A 14299-nucleotide genomic window follows, 5' to 3' on the forward strand; every position below is an offset into this window, starting at 1 on the left:
ACTGTACGCCTGCACTGAAGACAAAACTGAAGGAAAAAAACAAGTAGGAACTAAAAATAAAAAATAAAAAATCAGCTCCATCTCAGACTTCACACAGCATCACCAGAAAAGATATGCAGCGACTTCTGCTGTAAATATTTCATAATGACCCAATAACTCTCACTGTACGAAGACAGAAGCATTCAAAATGATTCCCACCTCATCCATTTTTATAAAAACAGTGCTTTTATTTCTGGTATACTGTGAAAAAATAATTACATAACATTTTTTTAAAAATATTGAAAAAATGAAAATAAAATAAAAAATGAAAAGTCCAATAACTTCTGTTGTACATCTGTAGAACGTTTCAGCTACGAAGAACAGTACAGTAAGGTCAACGCTTTGTTTTCTAAGACACAATTATACAGGATACAGTCCTACCAGGAGAATAAAAGTACTAGAGCAGGAACTTGAGGGAAGTAAATGATTACATAAAGATATTCATACACAAGGAGAGACACGCTCTCACATCTCGCGTTCACACACACACACGCGCGCGCGCACAGGCTAGCATACACTCTCACACTCACACACTCTTCTCATACCGTCACTGAAACTGTCAGTGTACTCCTCTGGCCTTAAACTGGCTTATAAAGTGAGGGATTATAAAAGTCATGTTTTCCTAAGGCCACTCTGTTTTTGAACCAACAAACACCTTCATATTCCCCTCATTTTTTTTGTTTCTTTTCTATTCTTTTCTCTTCCTGATGATGGAGCTTCAGTCCTTTCAGGAGGAAGCTGGTGGAAGTGCATGTTCTGTCCGTTAGGTAAAATCAGATCAGTTCAGTTCACTTCCCACCAGACCGTTCTCCTTCTGTCAATCAATTGCTCAATGTAACCAATGGCACCATTATAAGACCAATGGACTGGCAGCTCAGGCAGGTATAAAGGTGTTTTCTGGTAATGATGAGCATTGTGTTCTTCTCAATGCTCTTTGGCTTTGCGCTGGACTCCAGCCAAGTCGTTAAATCCGTTCAAATTCATCGCCAACACTCAGTCCTTCTGCCAATCTTCTCCTTGCGCCATTGAACTGTAACAATACTGCATTTAAAGAGTGCATCACATTAGGTGATGTAAAATAATACTTGAAATAGGAGTTATACGTGGGAAAGTATTTACAGGACTCCTTCACTTGAAAGGTATTTAAACGAAGACAAAAATAAAAACAAAACAAAATAAAACAAAAAAAAAAAAGCTGTAGACAGTACCTCATTGCTCCTTGACAGAAAGAACCATTCCAGATGGATTGTCTTCATCTCCCACCACCATAACAATCACAACCATTTCCTTCCACATCTGCCAAGCATTTCGCAGCATATCCAATATCCCAACACCAACTTTAACATCTGCAAGGTAGTTCGTTTTTCATTTATTTCTCCTTATTGGTGAAAAATGCTTCCAACAACATAGAATTCTACCTGTGTTGGCACATATAGCAGGTGTGTCTTTGTGAGCACATGTGCAGAAAAGTCATTCAGTCTCCTGATCTACAGATAAACTGCACACATATATGTATATAGATATATATACATATATGTGTGTGTGTGTGTGTATATATATATATATGAACATTCCGTTCGCTGGGCTAGACAACCAGGAACCGTCAACAAAAACGCCGTCCAAGAACCGACTGAATGTCAGTCCAGCCTTCGCTCCGTAAATGATCTCGTGTATTAACGTAATGGCATAGCAGCCTGATCTTAGATCAGTATGTGTGTACCTAAGGCTGGATCTTAAGGTTTAAGACCTTTGCAATCCTCTTACCCTTCAAAACACCTTATTTGTTTCCGCCACTCATTATCATCATCATTTCATCATTATTGAGTCCAGAATAAACAAGAAGAAGAACAACAACAAAAAACAAACAAATCTGCATATTTCCTTGTTTTGTTGAGGTGAATATCACCCAAATAAAGACTGACACTCTTAACGATGAACCTTTGGTCCACAATTCCTTACAGAAATATGAGGAAAAAACAAAAATAATTCTGTATTTTGGGAATATTCAAAAAACACTCTAGCCTAAGTGTGCAAAATGAGAGATTACAGGTAGATTATAAGAGTAATCGTCTAAATCTAGGACAGAATACTGGAATGCAGTGCAAACAATGAATGACCCCACTACAAAAGCACCATGGAAAAAGAGTGGGGAATTCAGACATAGACTGTAAGTATGTATATATATATATATATATATATATATATATATATATATATATATATATATATATATATATCCACAAATATACTGTATGTGCTCTCTAAGAATAACCAATCACCATTTATGTAAAAACACTATGAAAAAATATATATACTATATATGGTCTACTATGATGATGGTCTACTATGGTCCCATTACATGGAAAGCTCCTCCAATGGAAGCTCCAACCCAATGGTTTGTTTGTTCCATAGTAATCAATATAAAAAGAAAAATGGCTGCTGCCATGATGGCTTCCTGAACTGGTCTCCTCTGAAGTGGTTGAAGCTCTGTTTGTGTTGAAAATGTGGCGATAAATGTTTGGAAAGTGCTCTTAATTATTTATTTAGTTGAGAGTGTAATGTGACTTGATTAACTGGAATTATGATTCACACAGCATCGTGCTAGAGTGACGGCTGCTGAGCTATACGATAATAAAAGGTAACTGTACCACACCAGACACTGGTTATTTCTACATTAGCTGCTGAACGATAAGGCTAACAGACTACTGAATGAGGTAGCTTAGCAAGCTAGACAGCTGGTTAGATATTAATGAACTGATAAAGTGGTTCTAAAGAGTAATAAAAGCCGATCACCTGGTTTCCCATGAATAACACTTACTTTGGTAACCAAGGGTATGTATATGTGTATGTTATATTTATATATATATATATATATTGATAGTGTTGTGCTCTTTGTTTGCTAATCTGGCAGCCTTTGCTCAGAGCTAAATGCAAAGAGTGGAATTTAAGGAGGAAACTTATCCACATTTTCGTGTCCACAAGAGTGCTTTAGCAACTATCACTGATCCACAGTTTCCACATTTGTGACCATTGCCATATTGCTTTCTCACAGTTTCTTTCTCCTTTCAGGTGAGTGCCGTAAAGATGTGGAGACGAGTTAAAGAAGCCATTCGCCCAAAAAAAGGCTGTTACAAAAAGTCGTCCATGACCACCAAGTCCTTTTTTATGTCACAAAGACAAACACAAAGGCTTCCTTCACTGCTCAGGGTCTGTTCTGCAGCCCTGCTAATTCATAATTCACAGATCGAGCCGTTCTCCGCACCGTGAAGATGTTTAGATCTTTCATTGATGCTAGTCTGTTTTCATCTTGATTGTGACTTTCGCTGTCAGCTCCTCGAGCTGAGAATTAAGCAAAGAAAGACGGGAGAGAGAACCTCCCTGTCTCTTGTAATCCTTTCCTACTCTTTTTTTCATCTCTTGGTCTCTGTTCTTTCTGAAACAGTTCCTACTCTCCATCTTTCTTTCCCCGGATCTTCGTATTTCTTTTGTTTCTAGAACCTCCTCGTGTGTATGCGTATGTGGATGTATGTGCATGATGCTAACTGTGTATGTGTGAACAGAAGTGATGAAGTGAAGTGATGGAGAGCAAACTAGTGAACTAGTGGCAAACTACAGCGCTTGCCGTTCACACGTGCGTCTGCATCCTCTGCGTGTGCCGGTGGGAGTAATCGGAATGCTGGGAGGTGTAGGAGAAACGCGTGGAACTGCCGTACTTTCCCAGTCCAGTTTCTGGTGTCCCGGCAGGGCCGCCGCCCCCCACGCTCGGCCCCACGCTGTACATCTCGTACCCCGAACCGCCTTCTAAAGGGGCCAGGCTGGGCGGAGCGAAGCCCATGCGATACGTGGAGTAGTGCGAGTGGTAGCTGTAGTTGTCGTATGCCAGCTGAGGGGTGGAGTCCAGCAGGCTGCAATCAGTTGCAAAGTCGCCTGTCTGCGGGCCCGAGCCGGGCGGGGGCTGCTGCGACTGGCCGGCCCGGCTGAAGGTGTTGAACTGGGCGTAGCTGTTGTGCGAGAGTCTGGACGGAGGCCGTGGGTCGTAGCAGCCAGCTCGTGACCCGGGGGCCAAGCTGCTGGGAGTTCCGGGACCCGCCGTAGCTCCAGGTGCGCCTGAGCTCCCACTGATCGCTGCAGCGCCCCCTGGCTGGGCGGAGGAACGATAGTCAGAGTAGTGCATCGAGCGCGAGGCTGGTCGGCCTTCGTCGTGGGTGGAGGCGCGAACATTGTAATAGCCGTTTGTTGGATCCTGTGCAAAAATAAAAAATATTAGTCAAAAAAAGGAAGTACACAAAATACACACACTTAAATAATGCATTTACATTGGCCTGTCACAATAACGATTTATAGATGTACGATATATTGCCCTATATACAATATTATATTCCGATAAACAATATTATTGTAATTTTATGACAAGTTTATGGCACTGATATATTAATAATTTCACAGCATAACATAACTATTCCATTGTTTTTAACAGTAATGAAGTTTTAATTCTTAAGGATATTCATACATCCATACTGACATAAAACATTTAAAAAATATTCCAAAATACATAAAATCATGATTAAAATGAAACCACTGTTTTTAAAGTGAACATTCTGGCCTTTCACATTAATGTGCAGAAAAAGCATAAGAAAAGCATAATATAATATAATTTTATGGTCAGCAAAAATATTCATATTCATTACTCGATAAGAAATAAAGATACTGGGGTTTAAAAATACTTCTGTAGAAGTTAAAGTAAAAACTAAAGTGAAAAATACTGCTTTCAAAACTACTTAAAGTATAAACGTAAAAGTGATGTAAGGTAAAAAAAATACCATTATGAACAAAAGCTTAATTGTCCACTGCAATGTAATATTGCTCGAAATGTGACAAAATGTTGCACTTAGTTTATTGTAAACAATGTATTATTAAAGGATCAAGCTGGAAATTAGAAAATACATAAATTCATTAATGAAATAATTGCACTTCCCTTAACAGTCAAGACCCTGTATGTTATTATTAGGTTTTATTTACATTTTGAAGGTATTTGTATTATTTTAATACAGACCTGTTTGTTCTTAATTTGTTTGGAAATTAATACTATAATACTAATAGTGTCAATAGGTTGTCTAAGAATTTATAGACATTTTGTAGAATGTTTTGAAAAAAGTTTTGTGGAATGTTTTGTGAAATGTTTTGTGGAATTAGCAATTAATGCCTAGTAAGAAAATAAATGCATTGAATGGCTATAAATAACTTCTAATATAATAAGTGCAATAATTACTCAATTAAAACAGCTATGATAAACACATGATATAATGCATTTTGATCAGTGTTTTAACAAACGCAGTGCAGTGGGCGAGAGAGAAAGAGAGAGAGAGAGAGAGAGAGAGGGAGAGAGAGAAAGTGTGTGTGTGTGTGTGTGTGTGTGTGCACGTGCGTGCGTGATTGATGTTACTCACCTTGAGCTCATAGTCCGGGCGCGTGTCCAGAGTGTCACTGCGCAGCTCCTGCTTGAGATCGTCATCTTTAAAGGGCTGGGAGGAGGGAGAGAGGGTCACAGAGGGCAAAAACTAAACCATAAACGACAAGAAGCAAACCAAGAGGGGGAGAGAACAACGCAAGAGGGGAGGAAAAGCAACGGGTTAAGAGGAGGTGAAGGAGAAAGATAAAAAAGGAGGAGAGGGAGGTTGAAAAAGAAGAGAGGATTACGTTTAGTTTAGATGGTTATAGATGAAATACAGGGAGAAGAAAAGCACAGCTTTACTGCAGTATTGTTAGCAAGGATCAGTCTCCAGAACACAGTGTTAAATAGATAAGAAAAAAGCAGTTGTGTTTAACAGTGTTTAGCTCATATATCTGTAGAGAATATCAGTCGTAAATATCTACTATGTATTTAGTTGTACATGTGTAGGTTAGTGTTAAACTGAACGCAGGGTATTAGCATGTATTAAAGGATATAGAAGACTTTTCAATACTAGTCAAAGTCAAAAATAGGAACACTTTTGCTACGAAAAAATAGCAAAAAGCATAACATCCATATTAAAGGAGATATCGAGTGTGAAACGGACAAACCTTTGTTGAATAGCCGACCTCTGTTCTCCCCTAGCATTTTGAAATACGAAGCTTTTAGCAGATCCTCCCAACAGGCTTACAATGCTAGTGATAGTGACAACATGCAAAGAAATCTCAATTTTTACACCATTAACAAGCTCAGAGTAGCTTCACATTCCCTGACATTTAAAACGTGGTACTAAGAACATTGAAAGTGCACAAATAGTTTATTTAAAAATACTGTTTTATACAAAGGGGGAATGCATAAATAATTTAAAGATATTTACAGCTGAACCATTCATGCATTTCCACTAAATTAATTTTGCAATCTGTCCCCATATCCTTCCTATTCACTCAACTTGTTGTGATGTAATTTCAAGATGGCAGATCTCAAGGTACTGAGGACTTTTAAAGTTCTCACTGACTCGTTTCATATGTCAGGGCCCTCAGAATTCTTCCAATGAAGTGTGGAGCTACTTTGAGCTTGTTAATGGTGTAAAAATAGTGATTTCTTTGCATGGGCAACACTATGCCCCTATTACTAGCATTGTAAACCTGTTGGGAGCATCGGCTTAAAGCGATGTAATTCTGAATGCTGGGAGTAAACAAAGGTGGGCTATAAGACAAAGGTTTGTACTTGTTATCATGTTTCACTGTTACACCCCAAGTCCATTTCACACCAGATTTCTCCTTTAAGTTTACAGACATTTCAGTAACCTTGTGATTCCTGTATTTGCAAGACACACAAATTAACATACATTTTGCTCAAACAAAAATGGAACTGTTCATAAATTAAAAATACAGTGAAAAATTGGAGTAATAAAACCAATTTTTATGAAATTTACCACCATGCCTACACCAAGTCTTAATTCAGTCTGCTATTAATTTCAATTAGTAAGTTTATTCGGAAAATGTAGCATTATTAAGACCTTGGGAGATGGATTTAATACATCTTAAGACAAATGAAGGTCTTTATTTAACTAAATGAATTAATTTAATACATTTTAAGACCTTTAAGAGATCTGCCAACACCATGTCAACTAAATGAATACAAAATCACTATTGTACTTTTAAATGAATAAATTACAAAGTTTCTTTGGAGACCACACTAAGAGTTCCTGATGGTGCTGTGGCTTTTCTGAATCATGGTTTAAACATGACTAGTATTTCTGCTTGTTTATGACACTGCTGAGCAACAACAACTCATCTCCATAATTCCTGCATTAGGTTTAAAAGTTCTAATCCCTTCACGCTACATTAAACCGACACGAACCTTCATGTCCTTTCTGAACCACATGTGGTACCTGTAACAGATGCATTACTGAGACGGTGTTGAAAAGTGGGTGTGTTTTATTCTCTCTCTTCAAAAGCTCAGAATTGGTTATTATAAAACTGAGAATTTATTTTAAAGATAAAATGTATAAAATAGATAAATTGATGATTCATTAATTTAATTTGTATGTAAACAAATAGGCAAGGGAACACACTGGATGGTATCAAGGTCAGAAAAAAATATTGAGGTAATATCTATTGATTATTGACTGCACAATAAGTTGATAACGTAATTATAATGACAGATCTAGTCACAATAATACAAAATGATCTGTCCAAACAGCAACTTTTTTATCAACTAGAACTAATGCACGAATACATGTTCTGCCTTGTAGTTTTCACCAAGTGCCCAGTAGATATAATGCAGATATAAAATCACCCTAAATCACAAATTACTGCAGGTCCTAATATCCCTGGCTTTCTGATATCTACTATTCTGCCACTGCACTCTCGAGGCACATATCCAGAAGCTGTGAAGAAAATATGATGCGACACTCAGGTTCCCACTGGGCTTCGGTGCCAGGAACCGTTCTATGATGGCTCTTCGAAGAACCTCTGTAAAAGGACTCTAAGTCACACCACCACAGCTTAAAAAAGCCTAAAATGATTTAAAGAAGAGTTTTCTAATAAATCATATGATCATATGGTTTGTCCAACAGCAGCCTTGCAGAGAAAATGCACTAAAATCAGTCTTACTCCTGAAATGAATCATGTTTGTGTTTGTGAAAATTTGTTAGATGATATCAAATATGATAACTTCAATAGTAATGCAGAAAGTTCTACTAAATTAAATAAAATTTATGAGCAGTGTGTATTAGGTTTCAGAGAGAACAGATGCTGTAGCATTGTTCTTTGAAAAATCTGAATAGATTGGAAGCCCTAATCAACAAGCATCATGCAGGTTTTCATAATGCCTTCTTTTAGAGTAGAGTTCAAACATCCTTCACTTGAGAGAGATGCAGACGTCACCCTAAGTCTCTCAGAAATTGCGGGAGTCTATCTATACTATATCAATAACGGCTCCCAAAACAAGGTCCGGGTGTACCTCCCTGTAATAAGTTTTTGCAACTTGGGATGTCTGGAGATGCAAGTCCATTTGTGGTTGGGTGCCGGTGCCCGCCTTCCCTGATCAGGTCAAAATTATCTCACTCTTTGTCCTGGTATTTCTTTTTTTGTTTTTTTCTTCTTCTGCTGTATTGATTGTGCTTATTCAGTGTCAACCAACGGAGAATAAGTTCTTCTTTTGAGTCTTGGTTCCTCACAAGGTTTCTTCCTCTTTATTTAAGGAAGCTTTTCCTTGCCTCTGTCGTCACTGTGCTTACCTACCTACTCTAAAGAGGCTTGGACCTAGATCTCTGTAAAGCTACTTTGCGCTAACAGTCATTGTAAAAAATGCACTTTTGTAAACAAACTTGAATTAAACTGAATTAAAACTAATGATCTAATGATTCTTCAATATGAGAATATGCAACACCAGATAGAAGCTACTTAGCATATTGTATATTTTCATTTCATGCTGGATCTTTATATAGTTACTTGAACTTTTTGAATTATTCCAATGCTCAAGACTTGTGACATCACTAATAAAATCAACCAATCTAATACTTGTGATTGAAAAGGTTTTTAGGTCATTGCACAACTCCTGACCTTCTCAAAGTCTCTCTCTCTGCTCTGTGGCTCTATAGTCCATTGTTATTGGTGTTTTATACTTACAGAGTACATGGCCTTGACCATGCGTGTTGCTGTGGAGACGCTGCCCGTGTCTTCTTCTAAGCTGTGGGTCTCTTTATTTATTGTCTCCACCTTGATATCTGGCTTACCGAGCGTGACCCCACGGCGACCTGAAAACAACAAAGCATCTATAATTCCGGTCCTTTTAACACAGAAGTAATCAGTGTTCACGTTACACTGGTTACGTGCCATGTTGTCCTAATATTTAAAATGCACTGATCTGCTGTGAATTTGCGAGCTGCTAGAGGAAATTATCCTGCTGTTAACACGGAAATCCTTCTCTTTTTTACACACCATAACTGACAGTGCAATGAATATTAATTTTATTAAGCCACTAAAAGCCATAGTAAAGATTTCAGCGTGCGTGAGTGTGAGTTTCAGTGTGTGTGTGTACTCACTTCCTTTCCGCTGACGATACAGGAAAAGCACTAATGCCAGCAGACAGAGCAATAGCAGAATGGAGCAGCCGACAGTGCCACCAGCAATGATACCAACTGGCACTACTTCTGTGGGCGAGAGAATTTCAGGTCAAAACATCAGTAAAACGTCCAGCATCTGTATTCTCTAAAACATATTATGTCCTTTCAATGTCATTTTCACCATGCTATCCCCCATCGCTTCCTAATGAAGGAAACGTCCCTTCCTGAGAACATTAACTGGTGACCTGAACTCTTCATCTGGACAATATGGCTCTGATTATTGCTGTGCACTTCAGCAAAGACCTTGGCAACCACACTAAAATGACATGAGCTTGTGTGTGGGCTTGTTTTCCTACGTTTGCAGGACACAGATTTCCTGATTTTGTAAAGTGAAGTGTTAAAACGGTTAAAATCCATCACAAATCAGGGCGCAGAGTGGTCCAGCACTCTAAAGTGCTGCCACTACGATCTGGAGATCGCTGGTTCGAATCCTGGTTATGCAGCTTGTCATCAGCTTCCAGAGCCCTAAAAGAGCAAAATTGGCTTTGCTCTCTCTGGGTGGATAGATGGCACTTTTTTCCCTCATCACTTTTAGGGTGATGTCAATCAGCACAAAGCGTCTGTGAGCTGATGTATCGGAACCGAGTCACTGCGCTTTCCTCCGAGTGTGCTGTGATGCTACTCTGCAAGGCTGCATCAGCAGCAGTTCAAAAAGAGGAGGTGACTAATTTCACATGTGTCAGAGAAGGCATGTGCTAGTCTTCACCCTCCTTGTGTTTGGCATCACTAGTGATGGGTGATATACAGTTGAGTAGCAGCTGAGTAGTGTCTGAGTGGGTGGGACAATTGATCAAGCTAAATTGGGAGAAAAATGGAAGAACAATAGAAATACATAAACTTTTATGTAAAAGAAATATATCACAAATTACTTTGTTGTGATTTAGGTCTACACAGAAGACACTGACACCCCTACTTTTAAGAATGGCAACATTTAACATTTAAAAATACCCTTGTCAAGACTAGTTTCAAACAAAAAAATTAACTTGGCCCATGTTTTTTGTCTGGACTGACCGTAGAAATTTTGACTGGGATTCTCGCCATCTTGTTTTCAATCATTTAAATATAATGTTGTCTTGTGACCACCAGATGGTATGTACAGTATCTCTATATGAGGCCATTTTTAATAAAAAAAAATTAAAAGTATCATGGTGCAGCAAAGCAGAAATGTAATGTTCCCATATGAGGACACAGGGTCTCTAAAGGTTAAAGCCCATTTATGTTTTTACGTAAAAATCTATCAAAACCTATGTATACCTGTGTACCCTATACCGTACATCATGTCTCTTATACAGTGGCTAAACAAACAGATAATTTAACCCTCTTTTTGGCTCAATTAACTCAACTGTCTTCAGTTCCAGCTCCAGCTCAAAAATAATCCACTCAGGTTTAGCCATCATCATCAACACCAAGAAAAGTCACCAAGAAAAGTCAGCGATGCAGGTGCACTAACGCACAAGTACAAAATCTCACAGTGGCATAGAATACTTGTGCAGGCTACATCACAGGCTTTGCTGTGATGTGGAAGTGGTCAAGTCCTACAGATACCTTGGTGTGCACCTGGACGATAGGCTGGACTGGTCAGTGAACACTGACTCCCTCTACAGGAAGGCCCAGAGCAGACTGTACTTCCTCAGAAGGCTTGGGTCCTTTAAAATCTGCCAGAAACTCCTGCTGATGTTCTACCAGTCTGTGGTAGCCAGCGTCCTCTTTTACGCTGTAGTGTGCTGGGGAGGCAGCATCAGCAAGAGGGACGCTGGACGACTGAACAGGCTGGTGAGGAAAGCTGGTTCTGTGTTGGGACTAGAGCTGGAGTCCTTAACACCACTGGCAGAGAGGAGAGCCCTCAGCAAGCTGCGAAATCATGGACAATGTTCACCACCCTCTGCACAGCACCATCACCAGGCAGAGGAGCTCATTCAGCGGCAGACTGCTGTCCCAGTCCTGCTCCACAGACAGACTTCGAAAGTCTTTTGTCCCTCAGGCCATAAGACTTTTCAACTCATCTCAGCACAGCAAACTGAAGACTCTGTGACACCTTTTCTTTCCAGCAATTCTGGCCACACCATGGACATACCCCCATCTATGGTCACACTATCTTGCTGATGCCCATAACACTATTCTTATAGTTCTACCCTATTTTGCACTAGTAGTTCATTCACTAGTTCATTCATCTACTGTTTACGTATCATTTGCACTGCTAAATTTAAATTATTATATAACTGTATTTGCACTTTCTGTATGGCGGACATCAGTTATCCTTATCCTTACTTTATGCACATCAACTGGTGTTCGCTGTCTATTGTGTTCAACTGCACTACCTCCATTTTACATCACACACACACACTAAAGACTGTACTTTTATAATTTCATTTTATTTTTTATTTTGTTGTATTTATATGTATCATTTATATATATATATTTTTTTATCTTTTTGTAACTTTGTGTACTATACACACCTGCTGCTGGATGTCAAGAATTTCCCCTCGGGGATCAATACAGTATCTATCTATCTATCTATCTTGCTTTGATATTATGCAGAAGCATAAATCAGCCTCAGATAGACCAACAAAACAACTGGAACAGCAGGTGAAATGTTGGAAAGGGTACACCCAAACTCCCAAAGCTAATGTGGAATCCTGGGATAAAATGGACATGGACTATAAGAAGAGACAGCTGTACTCCTTAGTTAACAGGATTAGTGGATGCATTAACAAGTAATAAAAAAATAAATGATTCTGCATATGAATTGGCAACCATGTGACATTTCATGAGTGTGAATATGGGAACAAATATGGACCATATTTGGACATATTATAACCCCAAATTTATAAATAAATATAAATATAAATAACTGTTTGAGTGTGTGTGTGTGTGTGTGTGTGTGTGTTTGTGTGTGTGTGTGTGGGTGTGGTGCGCACCAGTATCCATACCAGTCTCCTCCAGAGTGATGATCATGGTGCCTGGGCCGAAACCGTTCCAGGCTGTGCAGTTGTAGGTGGACTGGAAGTCAGACTCCATGACGTTGTTGATGGTGAGTGTGGAGAGCACAGCTCCTCCATCAGATGAAGGCTTGCTCTGTTCTACTGTGTAGCGCTCTGGTAGCGTTCCCTTCTCCTTCTCCCACACATTCTCCTTCCATGCCCACACCTGATACAAACACAACACCGTGATTAATGCACATGTGATGTGATGCTACCATATGTGTGCCTCAGTAAAAAAAAAAATATTCATAAGACCAGGCTATGTTTTTTCCAGTTTGCCAGTGATCCTGCACCCACTGCAGCCTTAACTTTATGTTCTTAGCTGACAGAAATAAAACCTGATGCGTTTTTCTGCTGTTGTAGCCAGTATGGGTAAAGTATGCGTTTTTAAGTTACTGAAAATTGTCAGTTTGCTACCAGACAGGTCAAAGCATGATGTTTCTATCCACAGAACTGTCTCTCACAGGATGATTTTTTCTTCATGTTGTTATTCTGAGTAACCTGGAGAAACAGAAACTCTGGAAAATGCTAAAGCTAACTCATTTTTAGTGAAGTCACGTATTGTTTACCTACTCTAGCAGACTTTAGTTACATTGAGACAGAAAAACAATAAACTTGTTGCTAATGTTAGCTTAGTTTAGTTTTGAAACTGCTGGTCTAGTGCAATTAAGGTGGAATTTAAGGTAGAAAGCTAGAAAGGTAGAACTAAAAACCTAAAATGCTAGTGCTAGCTAACTTGTTTGCAAAATGAGACTGAGATACTATAAATTCTGAAACATCTTGTTTAACTAGTCTTAGAGGCTTTTGTTTATTTAGACAGAGAAACAAAACTACTCATTTAAGTACTAATGTTAACGCAGCCTCTCTAAAACAGCACCATGTTTTTAAAACTGCTGATCAAGTGCATTTAAGGTGGAATTTAAGGTGGAAAAGAAGAAAGGGAGAACTAAAAACTTAGCAGAAATGCTAATGCTAACATGTTTGCTAGTGAGATATCATAAATACTTAATTTACTAGTTTTGAAAGTTTAGTAACTTTGAGAGAGAGAAAAAAGGTCATTAATCACTAATGTTAACTTAGCTAAACTACGGCATGTCTGGAAACTGCTGGTCTAGTGCATTTAAGGTGGAATTTAAGGTGGGATTTAAGGTAAAAGGTAGAAAGAGAGAGCTAAAAACTCAGTGAAAATGCTAATGCTAACATGTTTGCTAGTGAGATATCCTGAATAATGATAGATCTTGTTTAACTAGTCTAGAAGGATTAAGTCAATTTGAGAGAGCAGGAGAAAGAAAACGTACTAAATTACTAATGTTAGCCTAGCTTCTCTAAAACTACAGCATATCTTGACACTGCTGGTCTAGTGCATTTAAGGTGGGATTTAAAGTGAAAGGTAGATTGAACTTGAAAATGAAAATGCTAGTGCTATCATTTTTGCTAGTGAGATATCATAAATACTCATAGATCTTGTTTAACTAGTCTAGAAGGCTGAAGAAAAGAGAGAAAACTTACCAAATCCCTAGTGGTAGCCTAGCTTCTCTAAAATTATGCTGTCTTGAAATACGCTCATTTTAAAGATTGATCTCAGGTTTATATTAATTGATGTCAGATAATTTGAATAAAGATTGAATAGAATCAAAAAAACTTTTTAAACCCACCCCTACCTTTGACCCTGCACCTAAAAAGTTACATCTACAACCC

General features: G+C 38.6%; 1 protein-coding gene across 5 annotated transcripts in view; it reads right to left on the minus strand.

Moving 5' to 3' along the window:
• Positions 1 to 206: 206 nt before the first annotated feature.
• Positions 207 to 14299, minus strand: part of kirrel1a (kirre like nephrin family adhesion molecule 1a) — a 58417-nt gene continuing 44324 nt past the window's right edge. The window contains exons 11-15 of one of the 5 annotated variants that reach the window (XM_022678307.2): positions 12551 to 12767; positions 9540 to 9644; positions 9124 to 9251; positions 5487 to 5597; positions 207 to 4282 (exon numbers count right to left, since the gene is read on the minus strand). In XM_022678307.2, the coding sequence (XP_022534028.2) occupies positions 3665 to 4282; positions 5487 to 5597; positions 9124 to 9251; positions 9540 to 9644; positions 12551 to 12767 (1179 nt within the window). In that variant the 3' untranslated portion in view covers positions 207 to 3664. Of the gene's footprint in view, positions 4283 to 5486; positions 5598 to 9123; positions 9252 to 9539; positions 9648 to 12538; positions 12768 to 14299 lie in introns of all 5 variants that reach the window. The other 4 variants (XM_022678309.2, XM_022678306.2, XM_022678308.2 and 1 more) reach the window with 4 other exon arrangements.

Source organism: Astyanax mexicanus, chromosome 8, assembly GCF_023375975.1.
Source record: "Astyanax mexicanus isolate ESR-SI-001 chromosome 8, AstMex3_surface, whole genome shotgun sequence".
In the NCBI taxonomy this organism is placed as follows: domain Eukaryota; kingdom Metazoa; phylum Chordata; class Actinopteri; order Characiformes; family Acestrorhamphidae; genus Astyanax; species Astyanax mexicanus.